This window comes from Notamacropus eugenii, chromosome 2 (assembly GCF_028372415.1).
Source record: "Notamacropus eugenii isolate mMacEug1 chromosome 2, mMacEug1.pri_v2, whole genome shotgun sequence".
Taxonomy (NCBI): domain Eukaryota; kingdom Metazoa; phylum Chordata; class Mammalia; order Diprotodontia; family Macropodidae; genus Notamacropus; species Notamacropus eugenii.
In genome coordinates, this window is record NC_092873.1 from 504,005,385 (window position 1) to 504,024,755 (window position 19,371).

Sequence of the window (19,371 nt, forward strand, 5' to 3'; positions counted from 1 at the left end):
AAGGACTCTTGATGAAAAATGCTATCCACCTCTGAAGAGAGGTGAACTCTGAGTGCAACCTGAAGCATAATTTTCTCACTTATTTTTTGATTTTTGCTTTTTTGTGATATGGCTAATATGGAAATATGATCTGCATGATTTCACATGTATAATTGATATATTGCTTGTCTTCTTAGAGGGTAGGGGAAGTGTGGGAGAGAGGGAGAGAATTTAGAACTCAAAATTTAAAAAGAATGCTAAAATAAATAAATAATGTATTTACAATTTTTTAATTGAAAAAAATTAGCCAAAAGCAAACCACATCTTCCTGCTTCTGTTTCTCCTTCATATTTACATTCCTAACAATAATTTTAAAAAACAAACACCTTGTCCTCATGTAAAGGAATAGGTCTGATGAGTACATGTAATTGAGATGTTATTTCCAAAAGTAAAGTAAATGTTAATTAATTATCCTTCACTTGTTAGCAAAAGTTATTTGGAAGGGAATTGTAGCATACCCCTGCTAAACTGGAAACTTAGCAGGCAAAAAATCAATAGTTTTTAACATTTGGGTGCAATCCTAGGGAGTCAGGATTGTCTTTGATGATGATAATGACTTTAAGGATTGCAAAGCACTTCACGTATTTCATTTGATATCATCATTTCATTACCGTATCCTTTGGCAGTTTGTATTTTACATCATGACTGAAAGATTTGTTAAGAAGTGGATAATTGTGTTGGAGTGTGTGTTTAATCCTCTAGGAATTAGATTGCCAAGAGTCTTTACCACTGAAGGATCTTACAGCTGGGTACAATTTGACAGATAACTTACTCTAAACTCCCTCATTTTAGAGGAGGAAACTGAGGTCCAGAGAAGCTTAAGTGACTGAGGCAGGATTTCAAAGTCAGATCCTTCTGCTCCCTCCACTGAACCATGCTTCCCCCTGGATTTTAATAAGTTCCCTGTAAAGACTTTGGTTTGCTTTTTTTTTTTTTTTAAATAAACAAGGGTCCAAATTACTCCTCCAGATCCTCCATAGTTTAAATAATCAATTGGTCCATACTTATGGTTTTATTGGGTAGGGAAAGTTCTCTGCCCCTCTCCATGTGAAAGCTCCCAGATAAGCCACCCCTCAGACACATATAGTTGCCTGGGGCTCTGGAAAGTGAGATGATTCCTATAGGACCACAGAAGCGATCTTTGAGGTCTTCTTATCCAAGCCGCTCATTTACAGATGAGGAAACTGAGGCACGGGGAAAGGAAGTGATTTGGTCCGAATATGTGTGTGTGAATATGTGTGCGTGTGTATGCATATTTCCCATACTCCTCACAAAGATTCCAGTTTAGAAAAAGCATGCAGCCGCTATCGTGAGCATGCGCATTAAGGAGTCCTTGGACGCTCCTTCCGAAATAGCCTCCTTCAGATAACTGACGTAGGTAAAAACAAAACAAACCAAAATTGTGTTACACAAATGCTGAGCATCAGTCTTAGACGCCAAACGGTCCGAGTTTGTCAATGAAAAATACTGCGTAATTCTTTTAATTAGAGGTGCAATTTTTTCCCCCTTGGTTGTTCCGTTCTCTTCTCGTGTCTCAAATCAATCAGATGAAATTCACCTTTTGGGCTGGCCTGAATCCTGATCGCTCGGCACACCTGATAGGTAATTTGATCATCGCCCGTGTAGATCACCCCCAAGACTGAAAGGACCGAGGCTTCCCAGAGATCTCTGTGCTTTTCCCCCTTTTGTGCAGGGCTGAGCTTCACCAACTGGCTAGCTGAAGGTGTTATTAAAAATTTAGAGAAAGAAACAAAGGTGTGCTCTGATGTCTCCAGTTACTCTTTCTACTGTTACTGTAGCAGACAAAAGGCCTCAAGCCTCCCTCATGAATAATGCCACATGGAATATTCTTGATCCATTTTTAATGGCATCAAGTAATAACATTAAGATATTCACAATCTTCAAATTTCATGTGGTAACAGGTTTAGTAATCTGTTTTGATTCTGAAGCAGGAGAATTGACATTTCCTCCAGTAAATTACAAATCCCCTAACATCACCCTCCTTGAGAGGTGGTTGGTGGGGAGGCGGGGGTAACCCCATCTAGCATATATAGGGGAATTAAAAATATTCAATAAGTCTTGGGTCTGGAAAGCCAACCGGGAGCATTTTCCACAAGGAGGGGAGAAATCCTTATTTTAATTAGTTCTACTAAAATCTATATGGAACTTCTCTATTCTCATGACAGTAATAATCATTCTGTATGAAGACTTCTGAGGGGGAAGGAAGCTCCCTCTTTTTCTCTGTGAACAAGAGGATACCAAAGATCCTATGAATGGCCATTGGAGACCATTGGCAAAGCATCCCAGGAAGCTCTTTCCAACTCAGTTCTATAAACTCATTTTAGAAGTTAAACAGCTAAGTAGCTAAAACTATAAGATGGGATGAAAAAAGATTTAGGATGGATAAATGAGGGAAAAAATCAGAAAGCAACTGGGAGTGGAAGAGATAGAGATGGATGGGTCTGGAAGACAACAGATCCAAGCTACAATCATAATTGGAGAATGTAAGCTCCTGCTGAGACTGTTAAATTTGTGTCTGAATCTTAGCATCTAGTAGGTGCTTAATTAATACTTGAAGTTAATTCAACCAAACAGAATCGTGGGTAGCTGAATCTTGAGCTAGAATGAGGTTTTTTCTGATCGTTTTTACAGAATACCAAGGGATTACGCTTTACTTTGTACACTATTAGAGCTGTCCAGACTCTTGATTTGCACAAGTATCGCCCAGGGTGGGGCTCGAAGTCCAGCACCATGTATCGATGCCCCCTAGTTTCATAAAGACTTTACCAAAAGTTAGTCTTACTCTTTTACTCCCTGCCCTCCCCTTCTAAGAGCAACTGGGCTGAGTTTTAGAGCTAGAAGGGAGCTGGGAAAATAGTTCTAATTTAGTTTAACTCCATTTCACAACTCTGGGACAACTGAGGCTCAGAGAAGTGACTTGTCTTGACATGAGTTAGGCAGTTGATAAACATTTACTTAGTACCTACTATGTGCCTCGAACTGCACTAAGCACTAATTGTTGATGAAATAGCTGAGGTCAAAGTCAGGTTTAGAAACCAGTCTCCTGATTGCTACTCTACACCACTATAGCTCTTGACTTTCAAGTGTCCTCAGGGCCTCGGGGCTTCCATAGGATAGGGTTTGGTTTTGTCATCTGTGAGCAGATGGAAAGTGGTAGGAAATGCCCAAGGCTTGGAGCACAGAGATAAAAGGTGCCCAGTTTAATGGGAAGAGGGCTGGGATTATAGAATCATAGATTTAGAACTGGAAAGCACTTTGAGGATCAGCTAATCTGCTTTATTTTATACATGAAGGAGCTGAAGCCAAGAAATATTGAAGTGATTGGCCCAAGATAACAATAATAATAGCTAGCACTTATAAAGAGCTTTAAGGTTTGCAAAGTACTTTCTTTCCATGTTATCTCATTTAATCTCCAAACTTATTTTCCACTTTTTACAGATGGAGAAACTGAGGCAGAGAGGTTTAGTGGTCACACTTAACTTGAGGGTCACACAACCTCAGGGCCACACAGTTAACTCAGAGGCAAACCTGACATTTGGGACTCCTAATCTAGCACTTCTTGGGGTACCACACTTCAAATCTTGTCTCTGATACTTACCATGTATGTCTATGAGCAAATCATTCCGCCTTTCTAAGCCTGGGGCAGGTGGGTGGGGAAAGACTTTACAGGGTTGTGAAGATTAAATGAGAAAGTATGCAGAAAACATTTTTGTAAATTTCCAAGAGCTATAAAAATGTCACCCACAGGACAATCTTTTCTAGACGGTGGTTTGAGTTTCACCGTCAATATTCTGATATGAGCTTATTTTCCTCCTCATTGCATTTGTTTCTTCCCTTCAGACAAAACTGAATTTCTTCCATATCTTATGATCTTCTTCTCTCCATTGACTTAATAAAAGTCCACGTGTATATTCTCAATACTTTATTAACTTAAATGTTACTCTAATAAATATGTATCAATAAACATAATCCACTCCATAACATCTACAGACACTGATAAACCTTGTCAAAGTCAACACCCCATTCTTCTCCTCTAAAGTACATGAAAATGTGTTTAAGGCAGAATCCACCGGTCACACATGTCTGCAGGTTCAAAGGTTTTAACAAACATGAGTTTAAGAAATTAAAAGAAACAAACAACAACCACAGAAAGTTACAAACACGTCCTTGAAATAGTCTTTCAGCTACTTTCCAGTCTCTCTAGAAAAGCTAGTAATGCCCTCCGAGTCTTTGGTCACCGCCTCTCCAAAGGCATGGCAATAGCCAATCCTGGTCTTTATGTCACAAGATCATTGAGAGCCAGGTCTTTGTACAGTTCATCTTGATATCTCCCACAATGCCTTAGGTCAATGTCTCAAATGCAGTAGATGCTCAGTAGATATTTGTTCCACAGATAATTTTGAAGTAGTAAGATACTGTTCTGTTCTTTAGCTTTCAATGGTAAACCCACAGGGAAACACAAACTCTTTCAGACAAATACCATACCCCTTCCTTATTTTCCTGCCCAGCCTGGCACAGATGTCTTGATTAAGCTTGTGGCTTTGTGAGTAGCATACAGTAGCAATTATTTCCACTTCTGAACAAGCCTGCAAGTGCACAGAGAGGCAGTTTGTGTGCTTCTAGATAGCTTAATTGCCTTGATAGGACATGGGGCTTTTGAAAAAAAAATCCATGGAAGAAATTGTAGAAATAAAGACCCTCTCATTCACATTTCCTTTAAAACCATTACAATGGTTCCTTCCATTACTCAAATATTAGTCAAATGGTCAGGGGAAAGGAAGAGCTCAGATTCTGGCTGGAGGACTTCTTAGCTTGGTGGAAGGGTTGAGTTGGATGTGGGGTGTGCAGAGGGACGAGATGGCCGGAGTTGTCTGATCCCAGCTTGAGTCTGAGGTTTGAGGCATATGCGCTTGTCCAGTGTTTCCAAGACACATCAAGTCTGTTAGCTTCCACTTTCGGTGGAAATTTTTTTAAAGCTGCTGCTATCCCTTCTGGGTTACTTGAGAGAAGTAAGGAGAAGTTCTTAGATCTCTGATTCATGAGAAGACTAGAGGTTGAGGGGGAAGAGATGGGACACAGGGACCTGGGGAGGGATGAGACAGAAAAACGAGAGTCTGTTCCCAATAGTGTTGACTGATGCTTCAGCAGCCTGACTAGGACTCACTTCAGCCCGTGCTGTGTCTCTCTGTGCCGTCGGAGATCCACCTTTCGCTGGAAGCCTTTCCCACACAGGTCGCAACCAAAAGGCTTAAAACCAGTGTGCTTTCGGCTGTGAGTGATGAGATTAGAGCTCTGGCTGAATGCTTTACCACACACCTGGCATTTGTGGGGCTTCTCACCTGCAAAGATGGAGAGAATTGGAGTCATGGGGTGTGCAGGTGGAAAAGAAAAAAAAATCTGTTAGATAAATCGCCTGTCCTCAAAAAGGTATGGAGAAATCCGCCCTGTTCCCAGGGCAGCAGCTAGCTTCCCCATAGACCCCTGGTTTAACCCAGAAGACCATGGCAAAAGGATTCTTGAATTATAGCAGTCAGGCAGTATACAGGAAATTTGTGGACATGTGAGTCTAGGTACCAAAAATCATCTTGCCAGGCAAAGTACAGTAATGAGGACCCATGGCCTGCCACCTATTATCACAAAGATGGCATTTGCCATTGGCCCCTGTCCTAAGTGAGATGCTCCAAACCCAAGCTTCAAATGGCTCCCTGCAATAGAGGAAAAGGGCAAAAGGTTTTCCTACAGCCTAATTTATACTCCATCAAGGAGCTCCCACTCTCAAAGTGAGGAAAAAACTGTACAAACTAAGAGGACAGGACTCATTGTTTCTCATTCAATTGTTCCTCTTGTTTCTCTGAATTCCTTAGGAAAATTTTCAAATTGGCAAGGGGGCATTGTGGGGCACAAAAAGAGGGTGATGGTTCGTATCAATGATAATATTCTTTACCTCTATATCTCTCAAGCTTATCATGGTGTCTGACCAAAGGATAAACTGGAATGACTAAAAACTGGAATTAAAGTGTGGGAATAACAACTAGCATTTACATAGCTTTGTAAGGTTTGCAAAGTGCTTTACAAATATCTCTTCTGAGCTTTCCAACAACTCTGGGAGGTAGATGCTGTTATCATGCCCATTTTACAGATAAGGAAACTGAGTCTGAGAGAGGTTAAATGACTATCCTGAGGTCACGGAGCTAAGAGTCTGTGGCTGTATTTGAACCTAGGTCATCGTGACTGACAGCACTCTCTCTATCCAATGTTACCTAGCTACCTCCAAATCCTAATTTTAAAATACAAGTTTGGCCAACAATTTTTTACTGGGAGTATCTTGTCTTTCTCCACTCATTCCACTGACTCCTTTTGCTCTTATAAGGACAATCCATCTCTCTCCCTCCCTCTCCCTTTCTCCCTCCCTCTTCTTTTCTCCCCCTCCCTATCTCTCCCTCTTTCCCTCTTCCTCTCCCTCTATTTTCCTGAGGTGAATAACAAGATTCTTTAGAAACTGGCATATCATAGTTTGTAAATTAAGTAACAAGCAAACCATAGACCTACTGGCTTTCCCTTTACCAGGAATGAGCTCTTGCATTATTTAGTGAATGGGTAAATGCCAGAGATTTCTAAACACATTTTTCCACCCACTACTTTAGACTGTCCTAGACAAAATTTAAGGTCCTTGAGGTAGTCTTCTCAGAAACCTATGTTCTCTTTTCTTTATGTCTTTCTCCCTTTTAATATTGCTGCTCCAGATATCTATGCTTTCACGCCCTTTCCAGGTTGTCTGTAATTCTTCACACTGTATACTGTCCTAAGCATCAGTTCATGATCCAGACTTACAGATTCAGAACCTTGGACCAGAAGAGACTACCTAGCCCAAGTTCCTTATTTTCCAGATAAGAAAATGATGAGTCCAGAAGGGAAGTGACTCGTCTAACAGCTTGCTAATGCATGGTAGAGACAATCCTGGAATCTAATTCTCTTGCAAGAGGTTTGGAGGTTTGTTTTTTGTTTTTTGTTTTTTTTTCTAAATAACTTTGGTGGTTTCCAGTGTTCGGGTTAGTCTCTTTACTCACTTTACCTGGTTTTACCCTTTTGAGAACAGGCGGGGGAGGGAGAAAGAAGACTGTGACTTAACAGGCACCAGTGTGTCATCAGTTTTCAAAGGTAAAGCCACAAATTAGACCACCCAAGGCGTTGGTGGCCACCTCAGCTGTGATTAAAACAGCCTTGGGAGGCCTTCTGGCCCCACACTGTCTCCCCCGGGGTGCACAAAATCTCCATATTATTCATTCTTTGCAGTTAAAGCATTGAGAGCTTCTCCAGTCAAAATAGAATTGTTATCTACGAGGCTGGTGCATTATCCAGTCATCACTCCCTTAAACCCATCAGATTAGATAACAGAGTTCAGTAAGATGAAGGACTGGACCACAGGACAGGTCAAGTTTTGAGGACAGACCAAGTAGTCAAGAAAACAGACAAAATATTTCCTCCCCCCAAATAATAGTAAAGCCAAGTATTTGAAGAGACTCCATTGAATAGGCAAAGTGGAGCCCCATAAATGCCTCTGTACAAATATCAAGATTGATGCTCACACCCCAAACTCTGGAGCTGGTGGCAGCAGTTGGAGAAGGGTTAGGGTTAGGTGGGACAAGAATAGAAGGTCTGTTCTTCCTGGGGATGGAGACTCTATAACATGACAAGACTAGGATCTTAGGGGAGGCCCTCCATCCAAACCACGATCACTCACTCTGTGCCATGATCATTCTCTGTGCCCTTTTCTAAATAAACTGGGGACAGATATTGTTAAAAGGGACTGACTTGGGCAGTGATTCATTTTCACTTCAGTCTCTTCACTGAGGTGGCTTTCTCCAAACCTACCTACTGTACCGGGGGCATATAGAGAAGGAGCAGGATATGCTGGCCCTAATGGTAGGGAAGGGGAAACAGCTGAAGAGAAAGGTGTTTGTGTAAATGGACACAAGAAAAAAGGGTGAAGGAGTTTTTGTGTGGAGAGTGTAGCTCTAAGATGAGCTGTTTGGGTTAGGGTACCCTGGGTGTTTACCTGTGTGGATAAAGGTGTGTTTCTTCATGTCTGATTTCTGATGGAACCTCTTCCCACAATACTGACAAGGGTAGGGCCGGGTATCAGAGTGGATGAGCAGGTGAGTGGAGAGGGTGGAGGATCTCTTGAAGCTTTTACCACAGATCTTACAATCAAAGCTTCGTTCCTGTAGAGAGAGAACCAGGTATCAGCTTAGGTACCAACTCTCCTCATCCTCCCCTCCAAAAGATCACTAATAAGAGATCTCTTGAAATTATTTTTTTATTTCTTATCTGTGTACTTGTTGTACCATCTCCCTCTCCCCAGGAGACTGTTAGCTGCTGGGAGCATAAAATCCTAGAATTGGAAGGGACCTTAGAGGTCATTTAGGTTCCTTAAAATCAGAGACAATTTCATCATCTGTATCCCTGGTCTCTAGCACAGTGCCCATCCCCTACATAAATAAAAATTTATTTAGTAAATATTTAATAAATTTAATAATATTTCTTGAATTGAATTGTTGAATCTTTATGAAGTTAACCTAGGCTGATACAATGTAAGTAGCTGACTTCCTCACTATCTCTGCCCCTTAATACACAAAAACATTTCCCCCATATATCATTCTTCCCCTACATGCCACACGTTTCCCTCCCTTGTTACTTACTCACCTCATTTTCTTTGTCCCATATTACCATTCTTTTCCACTCCCCCCTTTTCCTTTCTCCCTGTACACTTTTTTTCCCTGCGAAAACACTTCTCACTCTGTGAACCACTCTGAACACAAAATCTCCCCACCTCAACTTTTCACACCCATTTACACACATACACCTCCCTCCCAGCAGACTTTTCAAAGTTTCCCACCTCTTAGTCAATTAAGACTCTTGATGTACAGTGCAAAGAATGCAGAGTTCTGAAGTCAGAGGATCCTGCCTTCATTTTCTGCTCTAACATTTACTCCTTGTGTGACCTTGGGCAAGTCATTAAACTTCCCTGAGTCTCAGTTACTTCGTTTGTAAAATGAAGAGACTGGACTTAAAAATTCCTTCCAGCTATAGATTTCACTTTCTCTCCTAGTACTTTGAACAACCACGACAGATACCTTTGTTTGAATTACTTTTTCCCACACACAGAGAAATCTTTTCAAATTAAGTGCCTATCAAAATCAGAGTGATGGAGAAACCATTCGGATCCTTAACTGGGCAAACAGATTTTTGCCAGAGAGCTGGGTACTCTTTCTCATCCACAAAAGGGATGAGGGCCAGGGGCACTAAACGGAGCTATTTGGGAGAAAGGAGAGAGGTTAGATACAGGGCTAATTGACACAGGAAACTCCCATGTCATCTGCTTGGCAGCTCTTGATCTTAGAGAGTTATGCCCAGGGCACTGAAAAGTTAAATGACTAGTCTAGGGGTCATACAGCCAATAAATGTCTCTGACACCGGCTAGATGGGAAAATAGTGCCCTGCTGGGGAAAAGTAGGAGGGAAAAGTTATTTCAGAGCACTGGGAATCGACCCTAAGGGTCAAGCCCCTTAGGACCAGGCTGGGAAGACTCGAACCCAACTTCTTAAAGAATGATTCGGTGGAGTCCGTTACTCAATGTAACCCCAGCGCCTTCTCCCACGTGGGTGCGAGGCACACTGATTTGCTAGCTGTAGGCGAGCTGGGCCGCTTACCTGTGAATGCACGGCTTTATGTTGCTCCAGGCTCACCGCATGCCCGAAAGTCTTGCCGCACATCTCGCAGGCAAAAGGTCTCGTGCCGCTGTGGGACCTGCGCACATGCACCTCGAGGCCGTGGGGAGTGGAGAACACCTGGGGTGCCGTGGGATGGGGGAGAGGAAAGAAAGAGTCTGAGAAGAGGGGCGGAGGGGAGGAGCTCAGGCACCTAGAGGGGAGGCGCTTGAGGGGAGGTACAGAAAAAGCTGGGCCTGACCTCTGGGGCCCCCGGGCCAAAGGAGCTGGCCGGGCAGGAAGACAGGGCGCTAGGATGGGGAAGGGTCAGATGGACCACTGGGCCCCCGCTCACCTTGCTGCACTTTATACACTTATAGGAGCCGTTGTTGAGCAGGAGGCGAGTACAGAGTAGCTCGGACTCCACCTTGATGCCAGAACCCTTGTCCTGGTACAGCCCACCAGCCGCCGACGGTCGCTCGTATAAGCGGGCCGCCGCTGCCACCGCAGGACCAAAGTCCCTGTAGAGGCCCAGGGCGGAGCCGCCGCTGCCTCCGCCGCCGCTGCCCTCGGAGGACCCGCCGCCACAGCCCCGCTCCGGGCCGTAGAGGGCTGCTGGAGCGGGGGGCTCCGGGTTCCGTTCTCCGAAGAGGCCCATCCCAGAGCCTCGCTCCAGGGCATGGCAAGGCCGGTAGCTCTGCACCAGATGCCGCAGGTCGGAGCCTGAGAGGCTGTTCCACGTGTAGGGCTTGAAGGGCACCGGGAAAGGTTGTGCCTCGTCCAGGGAGGGACACACGGACTTCTCGGAAGCTGTGGAAGCATCAGGGACACGAAGGCACTGTCACAACCACTCCCAACCCCGGGACCAGGTGTCTATCTTAACTCTTCAAACAAGCAACAAAAATCAGTCCCCAAATCCATCCAGCCTGGAAATGCACCACTAACCTCAATCCTTATCTTTCCCAGGACAGTCCTTAAAGACAAGGATCGAATTGGTGCGGCCCAGGGTGCACCGGCCCACCCAGTGTCTGTGGCTTGTATCAGGGGCTGTCATTCCCTGAGTGGATTTTCTGACTCAAGAGCTCGATAGCTGCTGAATTGACCCTAACACCGCACGGAAAGATTTCTGATGAAATATGTCACGGTCAGAAAATTCAGCCTCTGGACAGCGCTCCCCTAGGGGAGGTCAGGGGCAGAACTCGTCCAAGCTGACTCCTCCTCCTTCTCTCTCCCTGGGGCCGGGGAGGGGGGCTGGGGAGGTGAAAGAGTTAGCAGGAGGAGAGGGAAAGAAGGATGCCACAAAATGCTGCAGAGATGCATCTAGCAATAGAAACAAGAACTGGCTTTATCTTTCTGAAAGCTGAAAAGTGCCGAACTAGGGGCAGGAGGAGGGAAAGGTGGGGGCGGAAAGGAGGACCAGAGCCGGGCAGACAAATATCCAGGGCAGCACTGCAGAATTTACCCACTTAAATTCTCACCTGATCGGATTTCTAGATCCTCTGAAATTGTTTTTGCTTCCAGAAGCAACACGCATACCCACAGATTTTTCTCAAACTAATAATGCCCACATATGCTGTGAGTATATTACGCAAGCAAGCACAACCTCGTTGGGGGATAGTCCAATCAGTATCGTTTAACTTAATAGGATCAGTCCAGTGTTTATTTAGAAAATGTTTTAGAGAGACTTTGATTCTGTGTTTGCATCTTACAAGATCGAATACACAGTATGCCAAGATAAACATGGAGAAACTGCATTCATAGAAACACTGGGGTTTTGGTTTTAGTAAAATCATAATACACTGTCTTGAAAAATAATGAGGGTGTGCATGTTCTAAAAAACTAGGAACCAGGTCTCATGGTCACTTAATAAAATTAAAAAGAACTTCTGAGATGGCAGAATGCGAAAAGTATGAGAACTCCAAGTAGGAGATGTGGGTTCTAGGTTTGGTCACGCCTCTTTCTCTCTCTGGTTCTTAGTTTCCTTAGCTGTAAAGCAAAAGTTGGGATGGATGACTTCTAAAGTCCCTTTCAGTTCAGATTCTAGGATTCTACGTCTCTGGGAAAAATCCAGCTCAACTGCAGGCTCTAATTTTTACAGTCCGGAAATACTGTAGAAGGAATCAGTCTCCCAAGCCAAATAGACGTTCGTCTATGCAATCACTTCCTTTTCACAAAATTCACTTCATTCAAATTCCGACAACCAACGAGACCCTGAGTCTTTGGCTAGGTCTCGGCTCTGATTCCCTAACTAAACAAAAGGAAAAGCTGGGGGTTAGGAATTCTTTTCAAGGAAGACCCTTCCCCAGGATCGCTGGCTCTCCAGAAGCGGGGTGAGCCTAAGGGAGACATCCGAGATATGGAGCACCCCCCTTCCAGATCAAAGATCAAATCTCAGATTAGATAGGAGATCTGAACAGATATTGGTGGAGTACTGAACTCTGGATGTTAAAGCCAGGAGAGAGACTGGTTTATAGAAATACTTCGCCCCTCCCCCCCCCCCCCCCCCCCCCCCCGCTTTAGTCCCTATTTCAGTACGAAGTCTTCCTATTCTTCAAGTAGTTTTATGTATAAACCATTTTTTAACTTCAGGACACTAAATTCATTTCTCCTCTCCTCTTTTCAGTGACTTTCTCCGCCACAGAAACACACATAAACTCACAGCCGTACACTCCAAAGCCTTCTCTCCCGACTTTACCACGTCAAGTAAGAGTCATTGTTGGGGGTGCCGTCTTCGGCTGGGACATTTGAGTTCGGGAAAACACCCCCTAGTGATGCGTGCCTCCGCCCTTTCACTCTGAGTTGAGCTCGGAAAGTCACCCCTAGCAGCAGTGGCCTCCACCCTTCCTGTCCCCTCATGTCTTGTTCTTGAGTGGGGATAAGGAAAGCGGGCTCTCCAGCCACCTTACCTCCCAATTCTAAAGAATTATGATCGGAAAATCAAGTGGAGAAAGGATGTGTGTGTGTGTGTGTATGTGTGTGTGTATGTGTGCGTGATTTTCCCTATTTAACACGCAAACTATCTCAATCAATAAGAAAACTCTAATGCTCCCTCTGGGAAAAAATACACACAAAATAACTTGGACCCCTCGCTCCCACCTGTGCAGAAATTTCCTGGAACTTAACTGTTGCCTGCCCATAGTGGCCAGGATTTAACCCAAACTGAATTTAGACCCAAACTTTTGCTTAGAGGTCCCCCACGATGCCAACCTACCCAAAACTGGCTAGTTTTTTCTCCCTCCCACCCTCCCCACTCCTGCAGACCCACGGCTCTAGCTACCTGGAGATGCGGAAGGCGATGGGGGCCTCCAGAAATCCTCAAACTCCGAGCTCCTATCGCAGACGCTACCTTCACAGCTGGCTGGAGACACTGAGACTGCGTCAGGGGCCTCAGTCAGTTGGGACTCTGGGGAGATAGGACCTTGGGGCTCGGGCTCAGAAGGCCTCGGGCTCGAGTCTCCTGATATCTTGCTGTCTGTCTCGGAAGAAGAGAGAGAGAGATGGTTCAGTCCAGGGTCGGAGCCCTGAGAGCAAGAATGTGGGGGAAAGGGGCCCCCTTTAGGAACTCTCTGGGAGTTGGAGAGTTAGGGCGCCTGGTGCAATGACCAGGAAACAGCCTGTTGGAGACAGATTTCTGTCTTCACTCCGAGGATAAGGGCAGATTTCTCTTTTCCCTATCAAGGGTCAGTGAATGTGAATAGACAGCAAGTGGAACAGTGTCCACAGAGCCTACCGAGTCTCAGGCTTAAGAGGGTGGCGTCGGTGGAGTGAGGAAGAGGGTAGCTTGTCTCCTAAGCTAACTCTTTAAAACAAACAAAAAATAACAGCAATAGGGGTGGCAGAAGGAACTGAAGAAATCCAAGGGGAGGAGAATGGGGACCGAAAGGGGAAAAGGGAAGGAACCCCCTTTCTACTCCGCTTGGCTTCAAGGGCAGGAAGGAACCACAGGACCGGAGTGGACTGGAGTAGAAAGGACCTCGGGTGGTAAGCACGGGCGGTTAGGAGACCGAGGGTCAGTGTCTGGGCTGACGAGGGGCCAACGACACTTTAATTGCGCGAGGCTGCCTCTGAGCACTGAGTCCCTCAGTGTCCTGTCATCGACTCAGCACCGCACCTGCACAGATCTGCGCCAGCACATTCTCCAAGCGGAGGCCGTAGTCCTGGTCCTGTGAGCGCGGCTGGTGGTAGCTATGAGCCTTCTTGCTCTTCACAAGGAAAGACCGAGGCATCCTCTCTTCGCCGTTATCCCTGCTGCCCCTGCTCCTCCAACCGCGACCACCTCTCCGTCCCTCTCTCCAGGTTCGGCGAGCACCAAGTTCACTCCAGAGTCACACCTGCTCGGCTTCCAAGCTGCCACCTCGGAGGAGACCTGCTGGGGAGAAAAGGGTCGGAGCGTGGGTTAAGAGATCTAAGGCTGGGAGGGGACTGAGCAATGCTAGAGGGATGCCTGGCTAGGGGGATGGGGAATGAGAGGAGAGAGGGATGGGGCCCGGGTCAGGGAGGGGCCACCATGGGGAGGAGCCTTCGCCTCCGTGGCGCTGCTCCGCTCACCAGGTGGCAGGCATTCAGACAGGTGGCTAGAGCCACCGGCTGCCTCCGCAGACGCAAACCCAAATCATAAAATGATGGCCCTCGAAGCAAAGGGGCCTCTCCTTAGGATAGCTCAGGCCTCTCTCCCCTCCACCCCCCAGCTGGCCTCTCCTTCCCTGTTTCCACACACTATATCTGTCCCCCGCCTTCGGGACTCCTCCCCTTCCCCTCAAACCTCGCTGGGGAAATCAAACCCTCCTGGAGGGCCAAGAGTGAGACAGTCTCGATTCACTCGGTTACCCGAACTCGGTCACTCAATCCCTGGCCTGTATCTGTCATCTGGAAGGGAGGGGCTAGGGGAGGGGCACTGGACGGTAACTGAGATGCTCGCCTACTGTGCAAGGAGGTAGCTAGGAGGCCAAGGGACCGCCCCGAGCCAGGGTCCCGTCTGCGAAAGAAGACAAGCTCAGATAAACAGAGACAAAGACAGAGGGCCAAGGGAGCAGGCAGATACACACCAAGGGCAGAAATCAAATGTCTAAATGAAATCACACACAGCCTATGGAGAGTGATTAGCTCTGGAAATGGCGGCTGAGGGGATCAAAGATACAACAATGAGGGGGAGGGGGACTGAAGTAAACAGGAGACTTGGCCTCAGTAATCCTCAATCCCTGGCTTTAACCTGTAAGAAGGGAACATTTTCTGTTCCGGTAGTCCAACCTTTTTTTTTTTTTTTGTAAACAAAAGTTGTTTAATACTGGGAGAGGCCTTGGAGGCCCAGCCCCGGACTCTAGAAACTCTCAGACTCTAGGATCAGGTGAGAAGCAGAGCCCAGGGAGAACGGAAAGTTATTGGGACAGACTCATCAGTAAGGAAATTCGAGCTCCCAGGAGGCTGTGGCCGCTACCCGCAGGTAGAGGAGGGGCAGAGGCAGGAGGGGCCTGGGGGCAGCTCTGGGCTGCAGTTTGCTACTACAGACGCTGCTGCCAGGAGAGGCCAGGGAGCTAGGACTATTTCGAAGGCCGTCTCCCATTTACCTAATCAGTTCACCTCCCTGTCCCCACAGTCAAGCTGGGGACTGGATGAGGGGTAAGGAGTAGCCTTTTGCAGAGGGGAGGGAGCAGAGATAGCTCCTCTGCCTTCTCGCAGGTCTCCTCTATGGCTGAACAGGTGAAGTCTCTTTAAAACGAATCTGAGCGGTGTTCACCTCCACAATCCCCGAGGGAGCACCCAATCCACCAGCTTTAGGGGGGCCTTAGGACAACAAAGGGAAGAGAGGCGAGGAGAAGCCGCTATATTTTCAAGCAGATGGGTGCTCCTTTGAATTGGGGACAGGGGACCTTTTCCCGTCAAGCTCTCCCTCATGGCTATGTTCACCCTCTCCACTTCAGTTAACATCTTTTAAACAGTCCTCAGGGCCCAGGCTCAGAAATGTGGAATAACTGCCCCGAGCCTTCCAGGACAGAAAACAACAGTTAGTAAATTTCGAGAGTTATTCTGAGCTGGAAGATAGAATTTTATTTCCCCCCAACCCCACCCTACTCTATCCTGCTACCTGGGTGAATTGGCTTTAGAGGAAAGGATAAGTGAGGGAAGGGGAGGAGTGGGAGAGGGAAATATTTCAAAAACACTCTCGTTTCTAAGATTATAAGCGTGTTGTTCAGAGAGATGGTATTTCCCTTCTTATTGCCACACCACCACACACACACACACACACACACACACACACACACACACACACATTCGGGAGCTCTCTGTCTCTTTGTCTGTCTGTCTGTCTCTATGTCCGTGTCTGTCTGTCACACACGCACACACACGCGCACACACACACACAGACAAACAGACACACACACACACCTGGCCATCCGTATACTGTCCCGGCACTGGTTGGTGATCAGGTCTCTTCCCAGGAATCCTTCCGGAATGACACCACGTCTCCCTCTGCTTGCGGTTCTTTTGTCGTCGAAACAGATGAACCCTCCAGAAAGAAGGAGCAATGTCAATTCGATTCATCCAACATTTATTCCTAGCCTGCTAAGTGGCAGGCCCTGGAGACGCAGAGGCAAAACTGAAACAGCCCCTGAGCTCAAGAACTGACATCCTACTGCACACCCAGAAACAACTCCAAGCTAGCCAGCTCCACGAACAAAAATTAAAATGGAAGAAAAATGAAAAGTCAACGAAAGGTGTCTTTGAGCATTACCCTCAGGCTGAGGGGGCTAGTCGGGGAATCCCACAGTAGGGGTCCATATGTCCTTCAAAGCACTCTGAAAGAGGGGCAGAGGGGGCAAGTAGGGGGAGAGAATTCAGTGTGGGGAGGCCTGAGGAGCGTCGCAGTCCCTTACGCTCCCAACTTCTGTTGTCCAGATTCCAGAGCAGTGGTTCTGAGCTACGCTGGAGATGTTTTCAAGAAAAGTCGTCCTCTTATCCTAACCTGGGCACATTTAGCGGGCATCTCCCAAGGCCTGGCCTAGCCACACAAATATACTCTCTGCCTTGTTTTTCCATTGGTACTCGCTGTCAGAGATGCCTACCCAGGGCAGTGGACCAGTGCTCCCTTGGGTTGGCGGGACGAGAAAGGAAGAGGAAGCCAAGACTCGGGCTTCTCAGGACCTGGGGCAGAGCCCTGCTCCTTGGGACTCCCTCTCTTTCCCCGTGCCCCGTCGGCGCCCGGCCAAGGCCACAGATACAACTCGTGGGAAGGCTGCCTCTAGGGTGCAGCTGGCGTCGCTGGGGGGCGGGGGAAGGCAAGCATTCAGCTTGGGACTCAGGTCTTCTTGAGCAAGGCAGCTAAAAGGGTCCAGGAGAAATAGAGCTTCAGAACACTCTTCCAGACTCCCAGTGGCCAAGTTTTCGTACGCCTACAAGAGGTCCAAGCTCATAAGGCCCTGGGAACCTGGGAGTCGGAGAAGGGGAAGGGGGCGGCTCCTTTTCCTTAGGTGGGTTTCCTCTTCCAGTTGTTTCCTTCCCCAGGGGCCTCCCCCTGAACCCCCGCACACACACATTTCTGAACAAGGGAAACCGACCAGTACACTTCCGCCACTCCTCCAATACCTCTCCATTCTTCCATCTCAGGAGAAAAGGAGAAAGGGGTGTGGCGACCCAAACAAGCCAGGAGCACCAAGGCAGTAGAGTGTCTTGGGTCCCCAAAGAAAACTTGGGCAGCAGAGCCTGCAGCTGGGCACTGTGAAACTTCCGGAGCGTGGGAGCTGGGGCGCGGGCCGAAGAGGACGCACACTCTCTCCCACTTGACCTGAGGTCAGGGCATGGAGAGGAGTGCACCCACTTAGTCACTCGACGGATACAGTGATCAGGCCCTATCCTAGGGATCCGCAGCCCTGCCGACCCCTTCTCTCCTTTTCTGTGCCCCCCACCCCACCCCCGCCACTACCGCAACCCGAAGGTCCCAGCTGGAGGCGCGGAGAAGCCCAAAGGGAGATGCTTACCATGCACAGGTCCGCACCCAGGAGCCACTGCTCTCTCCAGCCCCTTTCAAACTGAGTCTCGCTTTTGGAAGAGCGCGCTCTCTGACTGCTTTTTTTTTTCTTTCAAAACTCCTTCCGAGCTCAGCCCCCAAAACCACAAACTTCACTTCCTGAGCGTTAGGGAGCCGAGTTAGGCTAGCACAGACCACTCTCAGTTGGTAGCCTCCACGACGCTCCCCCCACCCGGAACAGGCTTGCAGTTACTTCTCACACACACACACACACACACACCCCCAAGAGTAGAGCTCCAGGAGTCGGACTGGTCTCCCTCCCCCGTCAATTCCTTTGGTTTCGGGGCCACCAGGGTACCGGAGCGCAGGCTCTGGGCAAGGTGCAGAGGCCGGGGTTTGGGAGGTCTGGGTCTCTCCTCCCACTTTTCCTCCCTCTCGGCTTTTTGCACTTGACTGGTTGATTGGGGAGAGGGGGCGGGGGAGGGAGGGAGAATGGGTTAACACTGGGCTCTGGAAATGACACGAAAAAAACTGAACTATTCTTGGCCCCGAGTGCGACTTCCGAAGCGAGAACAAGTTACAGATTCGGAACACAGATTGACTCGGGCCGCACAGGAGGATCAGGAGGAGGAGGAGAAAGGGGAGCAAGGAGCCCGATGGATGCATCTCGGAAATCGCACCCCCGCCCCCTCCTCTGACTCCTTCGGTCCCCCCAATCTTGCCGGCCCCTCTTGCCAGCATGCCCCTCCGAATCCAGCGCGCCCGACGCTGCCCTTGGCCTCACCCCGCAAGTTTGGCCATCCGAACCCCTCTCAGGCTGAAATCCACCTCCTATGCCCACCTAGGTTCCAGGGGGCTCTGAAGCTCCTAGGGCCTGCAGCCCCTTCAAGCTTGGGGGTTCTAAACCTTCCCCCACGTGGGGGGTATCAGCCTCCCCTCACCCTCCCCTGTCTGCAGTCCACTTCCCACCCATCCCCGGTACCCGGAGGCTCCCATGTTCCCCTGACCTGCAGCCCCCAACAGCCTGAGGGCTCCTAGGCCGCCCCTCCTCCCCCAACTCCCCAGTCTGGGGGCCCTCATTGTTACACTAGCTATTACAGGGCCGATCTGAACGGCCAAAGTCTGAAGGGAGCGGGAGCGGTCCCGCAGCCCCCGAAATAACTTGTTGTGGAAACACTTCGGGATAAATACGCCCAGCAGGGCTGAAAATACCTTGACGCCCCATCCGAGAGGTTTGCTCATTTCCCTTCGGATTTAGGTAATGGTTAAATTTGGAATGGGTGGGCGAGCCGCGAGCCCCCGGCGGAGAGCAGCTCGCAAGTCCCTGCCCCGGGCGCAGGGGGAGGGAGGGGGAGAGGAGGCCAAGCCACCAGCTGGCACGCGCACCCGCGCCCATATACACCCGCGCGCCACCGTCGCGCGCGGATCTTCGAGGCTCCTGGGCCTGGCTTACGGCGGTCAGAGCTGCAAAATGAAAGGCCGAGCCAGCTCCTGGAGTCCAGGCCAGGCCAGAAACGCGGGGGCGGAGTGGCACCCGCTCCTCAGCTGACCCCGAGGGCGATCCAGGCCTTTCCCAGAGCTGGGCGCAAGGGGCCAGGGACGGGGAACGCGTGCGTGGGGGTGGGGGTGGAAAGTAGAGTC

General features: G+C 48.3%; 1 protein-coding gene across 2 annotated transcripts; it reads right to left on the reverse strand.

The window, feature by feature from the left end:
* Nucleotides 1–3,967: 3,967 nt before the first annotated feature.
* GFI1 (growth factor independent 1 transcriptional repressor) lies at nucleotides 3,968–18,118 on the reverse strand. 2 transcript variants are annotated; one of them, XM_072649080.1, is made up of 8 exons: nucleotides 17,741–18,118; nucleotides 16,152–16,272; nucleotides 13,879–14,133; nucleotides 13,045–13,239; nucleotides 10,123–10,577; nucleotides 9,771–9,908; nucleotides 8,117–8,282; nucleotides 3,968–5,399 (listed from the first exon to the last, which is right to left on the reverse strand). In XM_072649080.1, exons 3-8 carry the CDS (start codon nucleotides 13,991–13,993, stop codon nucleotides 5,221–5,223), a joined length of 1,248 nt encoding a protein of 415 aa, XP_072505181.1. In that variant the 5' UTR covers nucleotides 13,994–14,133; nucleotides 16,152–16,272; nucleotides 17,741–18,118; the 3' UTR covers nucleotides 3,968–5,220. The 2 variants fall into 2 exon arrangements, with proteins under 2 accessions (XP_072505181.1, XP_072505182.1); XM_072649081.1 differs by having other exon boundaries at nucleotides 13,879–14,136.
* Between the last annotated feature and the right edge of the window lie 1,253 nt (nucleotides 18,119–19,371).

Coding starts and splice junctions, on each gene's coding strand:
- GFI1 (XM_072649080.1), bottom strand. CDS start 13,993: ATGCCTCGGTCTTTCCTTGTGAAGAGCAAGAAGGCTCATAGCTACCAC. Junction 9,909..10,122: donor AGTGTATAAAGTGCAGCAAG/GTGAGCGGGGGC, acceptor ACGGCACCCCAG/GTGTTCTCCACTCCCCACGG. Junction 5,400..8,116: donor ACACACCTTTATCCACACAG/GTAAACACCCAG, acceptor CCATCTTTGCAG/GTGAGAAGCCCCACAAATGC.